The 21,027-nt window shown below is 48.3% G+C and overlaps 1 protein-coding gene across 5 annotated transcripts in view; it reads left to right on the forward strand.

The window, feature by feature from the left end:
* ARHGEF4 (Rho guanine nucleotide exchange factor 4) overlaps window positions 1-21,027 on the forward strand; it is a 663,006-nt gene that overhangs the window by 316,140 nt on the left and 325,839 nt on the right. For all 5 annotated transcript variants that reach the window (XM_086943787.1, XM_086943785.1, XM_086943786.1 and 2 more), the window contains one exon: window positions 11,163-11,289. In XM_086943787.1, the coding sequence (XP_086799913.1) occupies window positions 11,163-11,289 (127 nt within the window). The remainder of the gene's footprint in view (window positions 1-11,162; window positions 11,290-21,027) is intronic.

The following is a 21,027-nucleotide window of genomic DNA, read 5'->3' on the forward strand; positions in this document are numbered from 1 at the left end:
TGCAGAGGAGGCGGACATCTGGGCAAGTACCCGGGTGTCCTCAAAGGGGACTGGAGGGGATTCCCAAAAGGCCGGACAGGGCGCCCCGCAGAAGAAGGAGGGGGGAGATAAAAAGAGGGAGTTCTCTAAAGGTCCCCAAAACAATTGCCAAGGAAAGGGAACAGGTTTCACCCCTAAGGCAAACCCGCCCAGAAACCCTAATCCTGGCCAAAGCCAGCAGCCAAGGGTTCTCCACTGTTTTGAGTGTGGTGGTGTTGGACATTATAAGGGAGATGTCAGATGCCCAAAGAGACCACCCCCTCCCATCGGAGGAAAACCACCGGGAGTAGCTAGTGTAGCGCTCGGGGAGGAGTTGCCCTTAGATAAGGGGGGTGAGTGGGCGGGTGTCACCTTAGTGTCCCTGGGAGAACGGGAGATGGTTCCTAAGATCCAGGTGCCCCCAAATACTGTAAAGTATGGGCAATGGGTCACCATCAATGGCCAGAGAGGGGAGGCTCTGAGAGATACAGGAGCCAGTATGACTATGGTGAGAAGTCAACTGGTGTCTCCAGAGCAGGTGGTTCCCCATGTACTCCACCCCGCCGCGATGGCTGACGGCAGAATGGGCCACTATCCAGTGGCTGAGGTTCCCTTTGAGTGGGAGGGGGTTGCAGGTTCTCTTCGAGTTGCCGTAAGCCCTTCCGGGCCAGTTGATTGTCTGCTGGGGAATGACATGGAGCACAACGCTTGGAGAGAGATGGAATACCGGACGCACACTGCGATGCTGGGTACACCTGACTGGGCCTGTGTGAGCACACGGTCTGCGACTGCCCGGAGAGGGAGTTCACCTGGGTTGGAGCCTGGAACAATGGCCCAACCCGCTGCCAAAAAGGGACAGACCCGAAGACAGGAAGAGCCTGCTTCGGCTTCCACACCCCATGTGACAGATCGGCCACCTGCGGTGGTGGACCAGGAGTCCGTGGAGGGGGAAGTAGACTCTCCGGAGGATTTACCCATCCCTGCTGAGTGGCATGTGGAGGGAGGACCTACCAGAGAGGAATTCTGTAAGGGGCAGAGGGAGTGCCCTACCCTTGAGGGACTGAGGCGACAGGCTGAAGCCCAGGCAGCAGGTGATGTTACGGGACACTACCATATTTACTGGGAGGATGGACTCCTCTACAGTGAACCCAAGGTACCCTTACCTGGTTCATCAAGGGCCTTGGTAGTCCCGCAATAATACCGAGCCTTTCTGCTGGAATTGGTTCATGCTATACCCTTGGCAGGAAACTTAGGTCAGGACAAGACCTTTGCTCGGCTTGTCCTCCACTTTTACTGGCCTCAGATGAAAGTGGCCTCCAACACTTACTGGCGGACATGTGTATCCTGCCAGGCCAGTGGGAAAACAGGGGTAAAGCTGAAGGCTCCCCTGGAACCACTTTCAGTCATTAGCACCCCCTTTGAAAGGGTGGGCATCGACATTGTAGGGCCTTTAGATCCACCAACAACAGCTGGTCACAGGTTCATCCTGGTTCTGGTGGATCATGCCACACGATACCCAGAGGCAATTCCTCTGAGGACAGTCACTGCACCTGTGGTGGCTAGGGCCCTAATGGGGATCTTTACCCGAGTGGGTTTCCCCAAAGAAGTTGTGTCTGACAGGGGGACCAACTTTATGTCAGCTTACATGCGGGCAATGTGGAAGGAGTGTGGAGTGACCTACCGGTTCACCACTCCTTATCACCCCCAGTCAAATGGACTGGTTGAGATGTTCAACAAAACCTTGAAGGGCTTGATCAGAAGTCTGCCCGAAAGCCTGCGGAGGAAATGGGACGTCCTCCTACCCTGTTTGCTATTCTCTTACAGGGAAGTGCCACGGAAGGGAGTGGGCTTCAGCCCCTTTGAACTTCTGTATGGGCACCCTGTACGCGGTCCTCTCAGCCTGGTGAAGGATGATTGGGAAAAATCTCCCAGGAGACCCCCCAGGATGTGGTGAGCTACATGCTGGCCTTCAGGAGCCAAATGGCGAAGTTGTGGAAGCAAGCTTCTGACAACTTGGAGGCCAGCCAGGCAGTCATGAAGGAGTGGTATGACCACAATGCTCACCAGGTGGAATTGGAGCCTGGCCAGAAAGTGTGGGTGATGGAACCTGGAGAGCTTAGTGCCCTCCAGGATCGCTGGACAGGCCCATTTGAAGTGTTGGAAAAGAAGGGTAAGGCCACATACCTGGTGGACCTTAAGACCCCTCGACAGCCCCTACGGGTGCTGCATGCCAACCGACTCAAACCCCACCATGAGAGGCCCGAGGTCATTTTAATGATGGTGACTGATGGGGAAGAGGAAGCGGAAAGCGAACGTCTCCCAGACTTGTTCTCGTCTCAAGAGAAGGATGGGTCAGTGGAGGGAGTGATTCTCTCTCCCACTCTAACTCCTGAGCAGCGGGAGGACTGCCACCAGATACTGGAGCAGTACTCTACGTTGTTCTCCCTTGTCCCGGGAAGGACTCACCTGTGTACCCATGATGTGGACACAGGGGACAGCCCACCAGTGAAGTCGAAGACCTACCGGCTGTCCGACAAGGTGAAGGCTAGCATCCATGGAGAGGCTGCCAAGATGCTAGAGCTGGGAGTTATAGAACCTTCCAGCAGTCCTGGTCCAGTCCGGTGGTGCTAGTGCCAAAAGCCGCTCCACCAGGCACCACACCAGAACTGAGGTTCTGTGTGGATTACCGGGGACTGAACTCAGTTACAAAGACTGATGCTCATCCGATCCCTAGGGCGGATGAATTAATTGACCGGCTAGGAGCTGCCCAATACCTAAGTACCTTTGACCTCACTTCGGGGTACTGGCAGATCTCCTTGACAGATGGAGCAAAGGAAAGGTCAGCCTTCTCCACGCCTGAGGGACACTTCCAATTTTGCGTGATGCCCTTTGGGCTCAAAATGCCCCTGCCACATTTCAGCGGCTGGTGAACCAGGTCCTCTCTGGAATGGAGAGTTTCTCTGCTGCTTACCTGGATGACATTGCTGTCTTCAGTAGCAGTTGGGAGGACCATTTGCAACATTTGCAAGCAGTTCTCCAGGCCCTGAAACAAGCTGGATTGACCATCAAGGCCAGCAAATGCCAGATTGGGCAGGGGTCGGTTGTGTACCTTGGACACTTGGTGGGTAGGGGGACTGTGCAGCCCCTGCAGGCAAAGATTGAGGCAATCATGGCCTGGGAGCCCCCCAAGACACAGACTGAGGTCCGAGCTTTCCTGGGCCTCACAGGCTACTACCGTCGCTTTGTGAAGGGGTATGGCACTATTGTAGCGCCCCTCACAGAGCTCACCTCCAAGAAACAACCTCGACGGGTAGTTTGGACGAACGCTTGTCAGCAAGTTTTTGAGAAACTGAAGCAGGCAATGTGTGCAGCACCGGTCCTGAGGGCCCCAGACTTCTCCAAGGAGTTCATTGTCCAGACAGATGCATCAGAACATGGCATTGGGGCAGTGTTATCGCAACTGAATGAAGAGGGCCTGGATCAGCCTGTAGTCTTCTTATCCAGGAGACTGCTTCCCGGGGAACAGAAGTGGAGTGCAATTGAGAGGGAAGCTTTTGCGGTGGTGTGGGCTCTGAAGAAGCTGCGGCCATACCTGTTTGGCTCGCACTTCCTGGTTCAGACTAACCACCGCCCCCTTCGTTGGCTAATGCAGATGAAGGGGGAGAATCCCAAGCTGTTGAGGTGGTCCATCTCCCTACAGGGAATGGACTTCCGGGTGGAACATCGACCTGGAGTTGACCACGCCAATGCAGACGGTCTCTCTAGGTATTTCCGCCTTAGTGATGAGGACTCCCAAGGGGTTGGGTAGTTCTCCCCACTTTCAGCTGGGGGGGACGCGTGTTAGACCTGTCTGGCTTTTTGCGTAGTCCCTCCAATTTATTATTTATTTTGTCCCCTTTTTGCCCCTCATACCTTTATTAATTTTTTGTGTCCACTAGCTTTTTCAAGGTGTTGGTCAAGGGGATAGGTGTTCTTTCACCCTCATAGTTTTTCACCTCAGGCCTAGAGGCCTTTCCTGACAGGAATATAGTTGGAGTCACAAAATGGTGGCTACCAACTGTCCCAACTGACAAACCTAGAATCTGTCCCATAGGATAGAGTAGGGCATTCCAGAACCTTCCGGTCCCTTCTGGACCTCTGAGGGTCAGCCTATAAAAGGCGGAATGCTGGTCAGCCATTTTGTCTTACTAGAGAGAGTCAGCTGGAGGACAGGCTGTAGCTGAAGGTGGGGGTAGGATAGTCCAAGGGTTGACCTATTGATTCACCACCCTTCCTCCCTTGGGTTATTTGTCCTGACCCTGCTGCTTTGGATGGCTGGAGACCCTGGGCGCCTGACCAACCCCTAGTCTAGAAAAACAGGGGTGTGAGAAGGAGAAGGAGACTGCAGCGCTGCGGAGCGCAGTCCTCTGCCCAGTAGAGAGACTTGAGAGAGAATTTTACTGAGCAGTGCTCAGAAGGAGAAGGGTTAACCTTTGTGGCCCCTTGTTCAGTTTGTCCACTGAATCCTGCCCCTGGTTGCCGTGGCTTTCCCCTAGTAACAAAATCCCACAGTGTTTCATCTCTTACTTGCTGTGGCCAATTTCTGGTTGTGGAGAGGAGCCAGCGCTGAGGGAGCGGAAGCGGGGTGAGGCTGAACCGGTCTACCCCCGAACCAGTGCGTGGTGAGCAGCACAGGATCGGAGCTGTGGCCACCGGTACCGTGGAGAGGGGAGAGGTGAAGCGAGGAAGTCACTCATTGCAGGAGCAGCCCTGTGTGTTTTTCCCCGGTCCCGGAGTGTGAGGAGCGGAAGGGGAGGCGCCGTCAGGAGAGCGCGATCTCCGGTGAGGAGACACTGTACCCCTGCGCATGACCGGTGGAGCCGACAGTCTCTGAGAGGAGGAGTCGGCCGGAAACGAGGGCGCGGTATAGAGCGGCTCCTGTCAGCGGAGACGCGCCCTGCCTGCGCCAGCCCGGAGAGTGAGTGGCTGAGTCGGCGGAAAGACTTCAATCGTCCCTTGGACAAGGGGAATTGGCATCACCGCTTCTCCCCGCGCCAGCACCGAGTTGAGCAGCTGGCTGGGCGGGAAGTAGCGGACTCGACAGCTGCCGGCTGGGACATCTAAAGAGCCGCCTGTCAGCCCAGATACCGGAAGACTCGGGCAGTACAACCCCCACGAGACAGTAAGGAGTGAGTGGGTGAAGGGGAAAACTGAGCTCTTCCAGGGATCAATCTCCTTATGAGTTAGAGGAGTGGGGTCCAAGAAAAGGTTTTTCCCTCCTGAGGAAAATTGGTTCTAGTGCATATAAAAAGTGCCCTGGCTCACTGTTCGTTTTTCCTTCCACTGTGTTTCATGAGGTGGGGAGGAGCTTGATGGCGCAAGCCTAAATAATTGCCAGTCCAGGGAAAAGAAGCCACTTAATCAGAACTTGGGAGTAGAAGCATCTGCCAATGTGGTGTTGAAAGTACCTATGGTCTAAGGAAAATTATAAGGTCCTCATAGAAGTTACTGGTGAAAACATAGAACTTGTGTATTTCCTACACTTCTCACTGGGTGTGCACCCTCTTTGTGGTTAAAGGTACAGAGGAGGGGGGTAAAGGTATAAGCACTTCAGAAAAGTCAAAGCCAGTAAAGTTTGGAGTCTATTGTAATGAACTGTTGATGCTGGATAATGATATGATTTAGCAACTTTAAAAGTATTATTATTATTTTCAAGACAAACTGTAATGTACTAAACTGTGATTTCTAAAGACAAGAGAGCAATTATTATTTTTATAAACAAGCTCGTATTTTTCCAACATTGGTGTAGCGTCCTTTTTGAGTGTTATTGCGTTGATTTATTGCTGGGTGGTTTGCAACCTTCACACATGTGCCTCTAGTGAATGTGTCTTACCCTAGGCCAGGCTACCCTAGGTGACCTGACATCCCAGGTTCCAACAGTACCCCTCTCTTTATTTGTATATCCAGGCCCGGGGCGGCGCATACCTCGGCAGACTCGGTGGGCCCATGGAGCCAGGACCTCCAGTTTTAGCTTCCCGGAGGCGGTCTCAGCCACACTGCAGCCATTCCCCCGCCCCGGTATCACAAGCGCCGCTTCAATATACGGTCGGAACGGCTGGAGGCCTTCCTGCGCGCCCCGAACTCCGAAGCACAATCGGAGATTATGACGCCGCCATGTTGTCCTTCCGGCTCTGTTTTCCAAGTCGTCTCCTTTCTCTCGCTTTGGCGGGATCCCAACTCACAAGCTTCGATAGCGGTGGGCTCTGGCGTTGATACGCTTTCAGCAGCTTCAAATTTTTAGTTTGTCTGGCCCAGGATTTTGACGGATAATCTGCGGAGCTGCGAGAGCCTCTCTAGCCAGCCGCCATTCTCTTCAGCTGCTAGCCATGACCCCCATTTGCTAGTCTTGAGGATTTCGACAACATAAAATAAACAGCTTGTAAACTCTGGAGGATTTTCAAGGAGGCAATTTTTATATAAATAAAGATGTTCACTATTCTTCCAGAAAGAGATTATGAGACGTTCATGTCACTAAATCAGGTATAAAACCTATTTTGATCCTATCCCTTATAATACTAACTCACACTGTCCGACTCCTGCCAAACAGAGCCCAGGATTATAGCCAAGTCTGATTTACATATGGCTGGGACTTATCTGAGGTGGCATAGTGAGCAAAAACCGATGGGTTAAAATGCTACCTTCGCTGGAAGCTAGCACCGTTCTGTGTACAATCAAATGAACAGTCTATCCCTGCTGGAGAAGAATTCCCATACTTCAGTATCTTGATGACAACCAATGAGGACCTTTGGTGTTACTATGTCAGCAACGTGTTCTTCTGCTCCACGTGTAATGGAAGGCATACATAGAGATGTAGTGGTGGCTGCGTCAGTGAAGCAGTAAATAGTATAAATTGGAGGTAATAGGATGTGAGAGAAAATTGGAATATCAGGGTTTGTGAAAAGTTATAAGAAGTAGAAGTCTTGAATGACAGCGGTACTCTATGGGAGCTCTAGTCAAAATTCAAAATTCAAATTCAAAATCTTTATTCGGTCTAATTGGAAATAGACCATAAAGGTACATAGTCTAGAGACGTCCGTGAGGATGAGATGCCTGGTTCCTGCCTAATAATTGAAGCAAACACAGTGGTACTGCACACCATTAGATTTTTTAATTTATTAATTGGGTTTCAGCAATTATAACATTAAAACACATGCTTATCCTTGAAAACATTAAGACGCCTGTAGCAGTTCAGATTAGTTTATCAAACAGATATCCATCCTAAGGTCTTCTGTACTCCCCTATTTTCTTCCTCGCCTTAGCATAATCCTTCCCTTGTCCCGCACCAGTCATCATTTCTAGCATTTTGTCACACTAGCCTAGGTCACTCAATAGGAGTTTCCTCCCTACCTCAACTATGATTTGCAGCCCAAGTTGCCTGTTATTTCCTATGTCTCTGGTAAGAGTGTAGCATGGTTGTTATGCACCCTAAATATCTGCCCAAAAATATTGAAGGGACACATTATTGAGGCCGAATAAAATATTGATAGGTAAGTTTAGATTTTGCAATATCTAACTCTACATATATGTACCTAGGCTGTACACATATCTTCAAATAATGTAGATGTTGAGTTAGGAATATTTAATCTATACTTCCCTATATTCACGTACCTTTCAATATTTTGTCCTTCGATACCTTAATATTCTTTTACAAAGATATTCTGGGGGTTCAATAGGGTGGTATCCATGTACATCAATTTACTACAAGGCTGGGCTAGTGAAATGACATTGCATGCCATTTGACCTTTACGTTCACCTACACACCCCCACACACACACACACACACATATGCTACCCACACACATAATCATTCATACGCTATCTCTCTTTCACATAAGCACACCCTCACCTGCACCCATGCACTCAACATACATCTAAAAGCAGTTTTAACTTACCTCTGCTGCCAGGGTCATATTCCAGCTAACTGTACTCCATTTTGTATTACACCAATAGTCAATAATATATTGTTGTTCAATATTGGTGTAATAAATAAAAATGACAAGAAACAAGGAGATTGGAGCCTCTCCCAATGTCCATAAGGACATGCGGCTCCTGTATTCGTGGCACTGACTTTGCTATCTGTGAGCCCCGGGGTAGCAAGTGCAGTGCCAGGGGTCGCAAGAGGAAGGCAGGGGTCCCATCTTTCAAGTCTCCCCAAATTACACAATATTATTCAGTTATCCTAAAGTTCCCCTCTCACAGAAGCGGGCCCTCTGCAGGGTCAGTCAGACTTGTCAGTATTTCAACCTGCTCCTAGTTCATCGGTGATCCATTCATCCCTACATATAATTTGAATTTGTTGTTCCTCTGTCAAGGCCTACTCTGCATGTCTTTTCACCATACATCCTGTATTGGGGGTCTCGACAGGGCCCTATGAAGTGCAACCAGGATGGTACCTAATGCAGCAAATCTATATCATATTTTGTTTTTCTTCCTCACAGCTATTATTCCAAGTCCAAGTAAACACTGTTTCATGATATTCTCAGGTAACGACCATGTTGCATGGCATACCCACTATACCACTGCATCCCAAAATTCCAAAGTATGTGGACATTACCATTAGCAGGTCAGACCAATTTAGAGCCCATCTTACTCTGGCCTTCTTGGCCTCTGCTTCCTTATGTTGCTGTAATGTAGTGTTCCCCCTTGTTGGAGATTGGGTTCTCTGGTTGGCAGGTTTCTCCTCTGTCCATTTAGGGGCCCTTCCTTCTAGTCAGGGTAAGGGGATTACACTTCTAAAATAAAGCCTGCTCGCCCCCTTGCTAGCTTGGCATGAGCAGTCAGGCTTATCTCAGGGGCAATGTGTAAAGCATTAGCACACAGCACACAGTAATACAGTGAAAACAACGTAAAAGGAAAACACACCAGTTTTAGAAAAATAGCCAATATTTATCTGTGTAAAACAAGACCAAAACAATGAAAATCCAACATACAGAAACAAAAATATGAATATTGTAAAAATAGACTTAAAATACAGTTCCTTGAAGTTGATAGCTCCATCCGGGGCTATTACGGCGTTGTGAATAAACAAATCCAACAGTTCAGGCCGACTGCAGAATCGTGAGTCAGATACGATGTTGGGAAGACCCGCAAACAGTACCTTGGAAATGCAGAGTATCGGGGACCTTGAAGTCACACGTGTTGCAGGTCGAACTCTGTGAGGCTGATGTCAGGAGCGCCGGCGTCAGTAGGCGTCGGAGCTGAGGTGCAAAGTAGAGTGGCGCGGTGTGTGGTGCCCCAGGATGCGGCTCGGTCTTAGCGTCAAGGGGTGTTGGTGAGTCCAGGGCTGTGGTGCAAAGTGGGTGGTGCTTGTTGTGGTGCTGGCAGGTCAGGTGCAAGCAGCAGCTTCCTCATTGCTGAAGCACTCTCATCGGTAAACGATCTGGAATCGATGGCGCTGGCCTCAGTTTGCCAAAATAAACTTTTTCACCATCACCATTGGTCACTCATTACTTAGCCCATGCTTTAAGTAAACAAAGTTGGAGTTTCTGAAAGAGGACTAGACTAAGAAGCATACCTAGGAAACCTTCATAAGAGACCTGGACTATGGAAGTAAGTACATGGCCATAAAACATGCTCTTCAGCCGCTCTTCAAAAAAGAAGCTAAAACCTTCTTAATGAGCAAATTCCTCCAATAACGCTCCTAGGGTGCACATACTGCCTTTTTCGTGATTTTTGTTCTCGCTTGACCTGCTACTTGTAACAACTCTCACTCCTTTCAATGCGCCCTGATCTTTTTACATATCTTTTACGTTCTATTGTAATCAAATCGCCCGCTGACTCTGGAACTGTAGTGACACTTGTATACATCCATAGCTTTGTCCAATGTTTGTTATTTCCCTAACCCTCATCCTTGTATTCTGCCCATGCCATCCTGTACTTGGATCGGTACCATTTATTGTATATATCTCTTCCTTGTGCCCTACTGAACTCAAGTCACTGTTGATTTTGAAACTGTATTGATTCTTGAATGTATCCACGGGTTTGTCCCACTAGTGACTTTTCCCTATCCCCCATCCCCGTACTTTGCCCATGCCTTCATGTACGTAACGTATCTTTCCTTGTAAAGCGTTCTGATACCCTAACAGGTCATGTTTGTGCTTTATAAAACTTCAAATAAATAAATAAAATAGATCCATGTGCTTGGCAATTTCATACATATAGTCTCACTGGACATTGAACAACCAAAATCAGCAGAAACTAAATTATCTGCACCAGTACTTATCACTGCTGCTCCCTTTGGAGAGTTAAGTGTATAAAGTGAATAACTTGGTTATTCAAGTTGAATGACTTGGTGTTTTAGGCCCTGGGACGCCAATTATAAACAACAGTATCCACCATGTTGCTTTGTCCTACTGTCACAAAGAGGACTTAGGTACACATTTCATTGCAGATCAGGCATGTGACAAGCAGGTAGGTACAATTTTGTTTCTTCAGCTGGGGCAGGACAGAAATAGAAGTCTCCCTTGGGCCATGGTTCAGCCATGGTTCAGCAAATTCCTACACCAAACCCCCACTCACCGGTACAGGTCAAGTCTATTCTATTCTCCCCACCCACAAATATAGTATTTTTGGTTTTCTAGGCAAATCATTTTGAGATGATGGGTGTCTTGGTGCGGAGTAGAGATGCTTTCAGCAGAGCGCAGACCTGATTCACTTTGACAGTTGCAAATAGCAAGGGGCAAGAGCAGCTCACAGCCATAAAGGTGTGCCTAGTGTGTAAACGTGTTTCTAGGGGCAGATTGTGATGAGAGTGGAAGAATATATATCGGACTGCTAATGATGCCTGAGAATGTGTATCCCATGAGCACCAAAGGATTGGTCTTCAAGGGCGTCATTGTACAGAAAAGGTTATGCAACACGCCCTCAGAGAGCTGGTATGTCCAATGGTTCTTTTCTGGCATCTCACATGAGGGAATGGGTAAAAGTTTGTAGAGGTCTGTCCCTTTGTGTATCCCTTTAGACCTTTTGGTAAGTAAGGTGGAGTCATTATTGAAATCCAGCATTCTCGTGTGACATAATTGATAGGTTTCTAGCGGCACAACACAGTGTCAAGCATAGCTAACACAAGTGTCACTTTTTGCTTTCCTTCAACTATCCTCTTCCAGTTCCGAACAAGGCTCTCCATGGACTCCCCATTGCTGACAATCATGCCACTAAAGCTACATCCTTTCTCCCAGAGCACCCCATCAGGACTGGACTTCGTCGGCTGGAGAAGGCGCATATCAGTACCAGGTACGTGGCAAGTTTCCCTTCTCTATCCCGGAGTATGAATGGCCCCTCATGATTGTATGCCTCTAGTGTGCCAAGATGTTCGGGTAGGCTCTACATGTTTAAACTGATGTGTTAGAATCCACACTTTGACTTTAAATAGAGTGTATTTTTTTTAATGATTTTTATGTCTCACCTACACAGCGATTGCACTGTGCTGTGAGATGTATTGTAATTCAGTGGGCTTACAACCCTACCACAGCATACCATTAGTTGTTTTCATTTTCACTCTCATATGCAATCTTTTGATTGCTTAGCTCCTGTAGGCTTCCCTTCCTTTCTTGTGTTAGCTCATCCCTTGAGCGCGGATCAAGTACATGTTTTCTTCCTCGTCTTTGTTCTTCCTCAACTTTTTGTAATGCATGATTTTTTTTTACTTTATAAGGGTGTCAGTATTCCTGGACGTGCAATGTGCTTTCCTACTTTTAACACAGGCATACAGCTTCCTATTTATATTGCGTCTCTATAGATGCTTTACTTACACCCACAACAGTACTACTCTGTGGCACTCTACTATATGTTACTATACCACTACACCCCACTTTACTCCACTCTACACCACTCCACTCTATGTCACTTTCCTCTACACCACTCCACTCTAGTCTATGACACTCCCTTTACTCTACGACACTCTATGCCACTCCACACCACTCTATGCAACTCTACTGTACGCCACTCCACTCTACTCTGTTGCACTCTACTCTATGCTACTCCACTCTACTTTACTCTTTATCACTTCACTCTTTGCCACTCCACTTCACTCCATGCCACTCCACTACACTCCACGCCACTATACTCCACGCCACTATACTCCATGCCTCTCCACTCCACACAATGCGACTTTAAGACACTCTACACCACTCTATATTCTATGCTCTCTACTCTATGCTGCTCTGCTGTATGCCACTGTATGCCACTCTACTCTACACCACTCCATTCCTCTCTACATCTCCCTATGCCACTCTACTCTACTTCAGTCTTCTCTGTGCCACTCTACTCTACACCACTCTACTGCATGCCATTGCATTTCAGTCTACATAAAAAAGCAGAGGCACACCACCGGATACACTCCTTTTGCACACCTTCTCAGGCAGCTGTGCATATGCAATACAGACAATCAATAAAGTGGGCTGAACCACTGGCACCTACTGTTGTGGGCAGTAGCAAAATGTGAAAGGCACTTAAACGGGCTACTGGATGAAGAGGACAGACTAAACGCCACAACATGGCTGTATATATGTATGCATTTTTTAAGGGAATTCTTTAGAAAACATGACGTTGGTGAGATAGATAAAGCTGACATATTGTGGTGAAATAGAGAATGGTATGAGCTGACTTAGACATTTAAATCCTTATGAAATAATGGGGTAACCTAATAAGCGTCACAGGACCTGGGTACTGTATATTATAGAAAAGTTGGGCCTTGACTGGATTCGAGGAAATATTTAAATAAGAAAAATAATGATTTAAGGGGTTGCCAGGAGGGACAACCACGAGTAATGAATATAATTGATTTAGGATTATATACCCTAACAAAGCTACAATTAATTGCTCAAAATTGTATATACTAAATACACCCACACATATTTCCCTTAAGTAAGTTCATTGTTTTTTTCTAGATATTTTGTAATCAAATACAAGCATCAAATAATAAGTAATGTTATTACCACATGGAATTGAAAAGGGGTTGCGCAAGAAATAGGAAAAGGAGAAGGAAGTGCTCGTGAGAAAGAAGTGGAAATCAGGAGATTGAAGGTACACACTGTTCCTTATTACAGAAGGGCACTGGTCTGTAAAAGAGCCAGAATTCATAGGCCTGTCCAATATCTTTTTATAATTATATTTACATTATTCATGGGTGCTTGATTGCAACATCCAGTTTTGTAGGGGAAAAAATATTTGCCCCAGTATTGGAACTTTCATAGATTCCCATGCTTTGTATCATTCCCCGTCGTCGGAATGGGAGCCTCGGTAAATAGTAAAAAACTATAGTAGTAAGCACAAAGTGAAAAAATAGGCCTAGGCCTCATCTCATTTTGTAGCTTATCCACCTCTTTTTGTAAAAGAGACCAAATTTCTGCAGCAGCCAATCAGAGCAGCCTCACCCCATAGAACCTTCCTGAGAGAAGCTCAGAGCCTCAGATTTTCTACCGCACGTTGTGCAAGGGAGTCTCCATTGAGCTCTGCTCAGTTTTCTTCAGTTTTTTCTTCAACTACTTGGATTTTTTCTCAGCATGTCGGAGAGGAAAGCCCTTTTTAGAGCCTGTGCCACCTGCTCTAAGAAGAGGTTGTTTGTCGAGGATAAACATGAGGATTGTATCTACTGTTTATATCCGGACCATAAACCAACAGCCTGTCCGATTTGCAGATCCTTCTCAGCCAAGACCCAGAGGGACAGGGAAGGACATCTCCTCACATGGCTTCAGAAGATGAAAGACCGGAAAGACGACATCTCTTCGGACAGTGAGGGCTCCTCGTCTATGGTGTCTTCCAGAAGGTCTCAAAAAAGGGGTAGGTCCCCCCTTTCTGCTTCAGACGAGTCCCGTCACAAGGCCTTACCAGGGACCTCTGACAGGTCCGACAGGCCGGCTGCCCAAAAATCTCCTCACCGAGGTGAAAAGGAGAGGCAGGGTAAGCCTGAGGAACTTCCGGCCTCAAAAAAGGTGAGAAAGGCTTCTACAGTCTCTTCGCCTTCCTCAGAGAAAGATCGTGGGGTCAACAAGCCTTCAACCCCGACTCAGGAGGTCGCTTCAGACAAGAAGCAGAAACCGTCGACGACTAAACTCCCAGGTACGTCGTCTACGAGTGTTAAAAAGGACAGCTCTACCAAGGTTGCCTCGTCGACGGGCTCGTCGACGACGGCTGCGTCGACGCCTACACCGTCGACTGTTTTCAAGGCTCCGGAATCCTGCTCGTCGTCGACGAGGGTGACCACCTCCACGTCGACGACAATGTCTGCAAAGCTGCCGTCGACGGCGGTGTCGTCGACGAGAACGACTTCGACGACGACGATGTCGACGACGCCTGTTGCCATGTTGATGACGACGAGCTCGTCGACGGTCCCGTCGACGGTTCCACCATCGTCGACGATGAGCTTCACCTCGTCGACGACGCTATCCTCGTCGACGAAGACACTTTCTATGTCTACACTTCCACTGTCGACACAGACACAGAAGACCTTCCCGTCGACGACGGCCTCGTCGACGACGGCCTCGTCGACGACGACCTCGTCGACGATGGAAATGGCGGGAAAACATGTTTTTTCACGGAAAAGGCATCAGATCACGCCAGAGATGACGTCTCCTCGCCAGGTTCAGAAGCTACCACCAACACTACTATTGGAGGATGACTCTGAGGAAGAGACTTTCAGTGAATTTGGGCAGGCCTATAGCCCTTCTGACCTCCAGGTTAAGGTGCAGGAGTTTAGCTCTGAGGAGGAGCAGATGGAACGACAGCACTATGCTCCAGAGCATTATTATGGGGAGGAACGTACTGCTACCAGGCGCGTGCCTCCACAACAACCGAGGCGTCAGTTACCTGAGGGTATGGTGGCAATACCATCCACTTTAGTGACGGATTTACAACTTATGTTGCGGGATTACAAGCAACGTTTCCCGGCGCCTCCGGAAACCCAACAAGTGCGCCCCACGACACCTCCGCCTCAGACATTACGTCCTGGGACAGACCATTCTTTACCCCCAAGAGAGCGTTCCGCTGCGCTGGAAGTGCGCCCTCAAGAGGTAGTACAGGTGCCAGATACCGATGATGATGACGCTGCGTCTTCTGATGCAGACCAGCAAGCGGATCCTGATCAAGATCAACAGGCGCCATGGAATACTGCTGACCCTATAGATCCGGACAACACCGACCCGGATAATATTACTTCGCCTCCAGCGGACGTTGGAGGGTTTCACAACTTAATGGACAGGGCATCCAAAAGATTTGGTCTCCCAGTGACCACAGTGCAATCGGATTGCTTTTTGTATGACTTTAAAGAACCATTCAGAAAGTCAGTGAGGTCCATTCCAATCATTGAGCATGTCTGGTCTGAGGGCTTGAAGGCTATGCATAATCCGGCCACAGTCCTCCCGGTACTTCCGAGACTAGAAAAGAAGTATAAGGCACCGGATGGCAGTCCAGCATGTTTACTTGGCCAACCGAAACCGGATTCGGTCATTTCGCAGGCTGCCCAGAGCAAGTCCAAGAATCCTTCCACGCCGATGACTACGCCGCCGGATAAGGAGGGCAGGCGCCTAGACAATGTGGGCAAGAGGTTTTCAGCTATGGCCAGTCTCCTGGTTAGGGCAGCCAATGCGTTAGCGATTCTGGGACGCTATGATCGACAAATGTGGTGCGATCTTGCCCCATTTGTAGACGAACTGCAGGATTCGTCTAAGGAGGATGTGAAGAAGATTTTGCTCGAAGGGGAGCGGGCCTCTTCGGAGGTCATTGATGTGGCAATGGATATTGCAACCACCGCATTCCGAGCTCTAGCCGGCTCTGCGGTTCTGCGACGCCAAGGGTGGCTAAAGGCCACATGGTTCAGGCAGGAGGTGCAGAATAAGATCTTGGATCTACCATATGACGGTGAGATGCTATTTGGCAAGCACGTCGATGAGGCCCTGCAAGGAATCAAAAAGGACACGGATACAGCTAAGTCCTTGGGTACATTGCAGTATCGTAAGGTGCCCTTCAGAGGAGCTAGAGGAAGAGGTTTTTCTTCTTATCGTGGAGGTAATCAAAATCGCTACTCTTCTGGATCTCAGTCCAGCCAGTCGTATAAGCCTCAATACTCTCAAAGGGGTACTTTCTCTCGCCAGCAGCCTAAAGGACGTCAGGGGCAGCAAAGGAGAGACAACACCAGGAAACAATAGCGGCCAGGTGGCTCTTTCCACTGTTCCTGTTCCCTCATTCACATCTGTGGGGGGCAGGATTTCCCATTGCCTACACAACTGGATGATTATTACATCGGATCAGTGGGTCCTCCAGATTGTCAGAGAAGGACACACATTGGAGTTTCAAGACCTTCCTCCAACAAGAGCGCCGGATGCCTTCCCTCCAAAACATCTCAGGCTCCTTCATCTCGAAGCCCACCAGCTTTTCACCAAGGGGGCGGTGGAGCCTGTACCCCTTTCGCAGAAGGGGAAAGGGTTCTATTCCAGGTTCTTCCTGGTTCGGAAGACAAGGAACAAGTGGCGTCCAATTTTAGATCTACGGCAGCTCAACACTTATCTCGTGAAGTTGTCCTTCAGGATGGTCACTCTTCAGGACATCCTTCGTCTGCTCAATCCGGGGGATTGTATGGCGACCCTCGATTTGGAGGACGCCTACTTCCACGTTCCTATCCATCCAGCTCACAGGCAATATCTGCGCTTTACAGTGGCCAAGAGTCACTTTCAATTCAAGGTACTGCCATTTGGTCTCCGGTCCGCCCCACGGATCTTCACAAAGGTTCTAGCTCCGGTGGCAGCTTTTCTCAGAAAACAAGCTATTCAGGTGTTTCCATACCTGGACGATTGGCTACTGAAAGCTCCATCTGTTCAAGAAGCGTCCAGTGCAGTCCGGACGTGCAGGGATCTGTTCGAGCGACTAGGTCTTCGACTCAACAGGGAGAAATCGGTTTTATACCCATCCAGGTCAGCAAGGTTCCTAGGAGCCATCCTGAACACGGACAGTTGCTTAGCCCTTCCATCGGAGGAGCGCCAGACCAAACTAATGTGTTCAGCTCGTCTTCTCCAATCTCGAAAGACACTGACAGTTCGCAAGTACAAATCACTTCTCGGATCGATTTCATCTTGCATTCCTTTAGTTCCGCACTGCAGGCTCAGGATGCGTCCACTACAAGAGCAACTGGACAGACAGTGGCGGCAGGTCACAGGATCCTTCGACGACAAGGTTGTCATTACCAAGGAAATGAGAAAAGCAGGCGGCTGGTGGCTGGAAAAAGACAATCTTTCCAAGGGCTTATCGTTCCTCATTCCTCCATCTCCCCTGATTGTAACAACGGACGCTTCCATGGAAGGATGGGGAGCGGTCCTCCAGGAGCTGAAGGTCAGCGGTCACTGGAGTCCAGTGCAACGCAAGTTCCATATCAACCTCCTGGAACTTCTCGCGATCCGCTTGGCTCTTCAAGCTTTTCTTCCGAGGATTCAAAACAGGGCAGTGCTGGTTCGTACGGACAACACTACAGCCATGCACTACATAAACAAACAGGGTGGCACAAGATCCTCCACCCTCTCCAAGGAAGCCCAAACGATATGGAATTGGTTAATACAGAACAACGTCTCCCTCTCAGCGGAACATCTAGCGGGGACACTCAATGTCAAGGCGGACGCTTTGAGTCGTCAGAGGACAGTCTCTCACGAGTGGGAACTGGATCAGACCGTTCTGGAGGAACTCTTTGCTCGATGGGGGACACCATCAATCGACCTGTTTGCGACTCCCCAGAACGCCAAATGCCTGTCCTTCGCAAGCAGGGTTCACCATCGGGAATCCTTGGGGAATGCGCTTTTGATTGCCTGGTCAGGCGCCTTTGTTTACGCCTTTCCTCCCATTCCACTGATTCCGAAGTTGGTCAGCAAACTCAAGGTGGAACCGTGCAGGATGATTTTGATCGCTCCAGCATGGCCCAGACAAGTTTGGTACTCAGAGCTTCTTCTCCTCTCCCAGGACCAGCCAGTTCTCCTGCAGCCTGTTCCAACTTTGCTAACAATGTCTCACGGTCAGGTTCTACATCCGGACTTGAAGTCCCTGCGATTGACAGCGTGGCTCCTGAGTTCAGAGAGTTCCAGGGTTTAGATCTCTCAAGTGAGTGTAGAGACATTCTAGCTCAGGCTCGAGCCCCTAGTACCAACAAGACCTATCGAGCCAAATGGAAGAGATTCTGTGTTTGGTGCCAGAAGGAAGGTTTACACCCGTATACTTCTTCTCCACACAAGCTCTTGCCTTACATTCTTTCACTGGCGAAATCGGGATTGGCTCCATCGTCGATAAAGGTCCATCTGGCAGCCATATCTAGATTCAGACGTTCATCTTCAGGGCCTTCCCTATGGTCGGCCAGGATTGTCAAGCAATTCCTGAAAGGTTTATTCAGGGTTTTTCCTCCAGTCCGGCCACCTCCTCCGACCTGGCACTTGAATCTGGTTTTGTCATCCCTCATGAAAGCCCCTTTTGAACCTGTGCATAAGTCTGACCTTAAGTTTCTTTCCTGGAAAGTGGCTCTTCTCTTGGCCCTGACATCGGCTCGCAGAGTAAGCGAGATCCAGGCTTTCACGATTGAGGAACCATTCCTCCAGTTTAAAAATAATGTGCTGATTCTACGGACGAATCCTAAATTTATCCCGAAAGTTCCTTCGGAATTCCACCTAAATGAACCCGTGGTCTTGAAACCATTTTTTTCAAAACCTTCTTCACCTGCGGAAAGAACTCTGCACTCTCTGGACATTCACAGATGCCTGAAATTCTACCTGGAGCGAACGAAGCAGTTCAGGAAATCTTCACAGCTCTTTGTTTCCTTCAGTGCTCCACGCAAGGGTTGTGCAGTTTCTAAGGCTTGTATTTCCCGTTGGATTTCCAGTGCTATACAATTTTGTCACCAGGCGGCTGGGAAACCTCTGCAGCGAGCAGTTCGTGCTCACTCTACCAGATCCATGGCTTCCTCTGCGGCGTTATTCGCAGGAGTCCCTATCAAGGACATTTGCAGGGCGGCAACGTGGAGCAGTGTCCACACCTTCACCCGCCACTATTGCCTGGATTCTTCTGTGAAGGAGGATGCAGCAGTGGGCCAAGCAGTCCTGAGGAATCTTTTCCAATAAGTCGGTGAGCTTTCCTTTCTATCCCGCCTTCCTTTGCATATTTTGTATACTGCATTGTTGTCATATTTCATGATCCTATGTGTTCTGCTGTTTTTTACAGATATGTGTCACATTTTCAGGTTCAGGTATGACAAAATATGTTTTTCTTTACTGCTAGTTACTCTGATACAAAGCATGGGAATCTATGAAAGTTCCAATACTGGGGCAAGAAAACAAGTTACTTACCTGTAACTTTGGTTCCCCAGTATTGGTAACTTTCATAGATTCCCATGCGCCCACCCACCTCCCCTGGGAAAGCTCACTCTTCTGATCTTGGTGGATAGCTGTATACAACGGCTACGAAAATCTGAGGCTCTGAGCTTCTCTCAGGAAGGTTCTATGGGGTGAGGCTGCTCTGATTGGCTGCTGCAGAAATTTGGTCTCTTTTACAAAAAGAGGTGGATAAGCTACAAAATGAGATGAGGCCTAGGCCTATTTTTTCACTTTGTGCTTACTACTATAGTTTTTTACTATTTACCGAGGCTCCCATTCCGACGACGGGGAATGATACAAAGCATGGGAATCTATGAAAGTTACCAATACTGGGGAACCAAAGTTACAGGTAAGTAACTTGTTTTCATATGGAACAGGCCCTTGCTGGGGAGATGTGTCAACGTTTCGACCAGTCTTGTGCTAAGAGGGCGATTTGGAACCTCCACAGCTAAAACATTATCTCCGCTTTTTTGGCTTTTAAAGCCAAAAAAGCGGATATAAGGCCCTTGATAATATGCCACCTGAGGGCCATATTATCAAGAAAGGGCGAGACATTATCGCCGCTTTAATCGTCAGGAAACTTCCGCTAAAGTGGCGATAATGGGCTTGATAATATGCCCTTGTGAATTCCCATTGAAGCATAGGTTCTGGTGCTAACCTTGGCTTCCACAGGAATTCACAAGGGTATATTATCAAGCTCACTATCCCGCTTTTATCGCCAGGAAACTGCCGCTAAAGCGGCGATAATGTATCGCCCTTTCTTGATAATATGGCTCTGAGTTCTTTGTCACCTTAAAAGAATATCAAAATATCACCTCCAACCATGAAGAAGCAGAATGTATTGTCCCTTAAATGTAATAAGAGTTTTAGACTCCTTGCCCAACCAAGCAGTGGACAAGAAAAAGCGATGCTTATCTATTTTAAAAAACGTGCTGTGTACACAGCTGAGCAATTTCAGCATGATTGTACAAATAAATATTTTAAAAATGAGTTTAAAGATGTGACCGTGAATGTCACATAGTGTTTTCCTTGACCTCTGTCTTTGTATAAATGGGCATATTTTTACGCCACATATTTTGATTTACTGTAATTGTTTGGTATCGGATCGCAGCATTGAGAATGTTTTTTCTTTGCCATGTTCAGCTAGGTTCTGCCCCAGCATTCATCTCCTCGGAGATCAAAGCCTATGCCCCCACTAGGGAACTGTGCTCATCCTCTCAACACCTGTTGATAGTTCCCCGCTTTTGCGGAAAAAAATGGGGAGGCTCAAAATTCTCCACACTTGCCCCCACTTTTTGGAATTCCCTTCCAGCCCACCTCAGATCCTCTACCCAATATTCTCTTTTCAGAAAAGCACTAAAAACCTTTCTATTTTCACAAGCCTTCCCTCAATGATCTCTTCCATGTCCCCCTTCCTCCCTGCCCTACGAGGCTTCAGTAAACTGTAGCGCCAAGAAACCGCCAGGTGTACGCGCGCTTTAGAAATAATTTAAACTCAAACTCAAACTCATGTGTATACTTCTATTGAACCAGTGGTTGGAGTGGGCGGGAGCTATTGAGAATAGCGTTCCGTTCCAAACATTGTCCTGCCTTTTGTTAAAAAAAACAATGGTTTCAGCACTGTTAATGCTGACCT

The sequence above is a fragment of the Lissotriton vulgaris genome, chromosome 11 (genome assembly GCF_964263255.1).
Source record: "Lissotriton vulgaris chromosome 11, aLisVul1.2, whole genome shotgun sequence".
Classification (NCBI taxonomy): Eukaryota; Metazoa; Chordata; class Amphibia; order Caudata; family Salamandridae; genus Lissotriton; species Lissotriton vulgaris.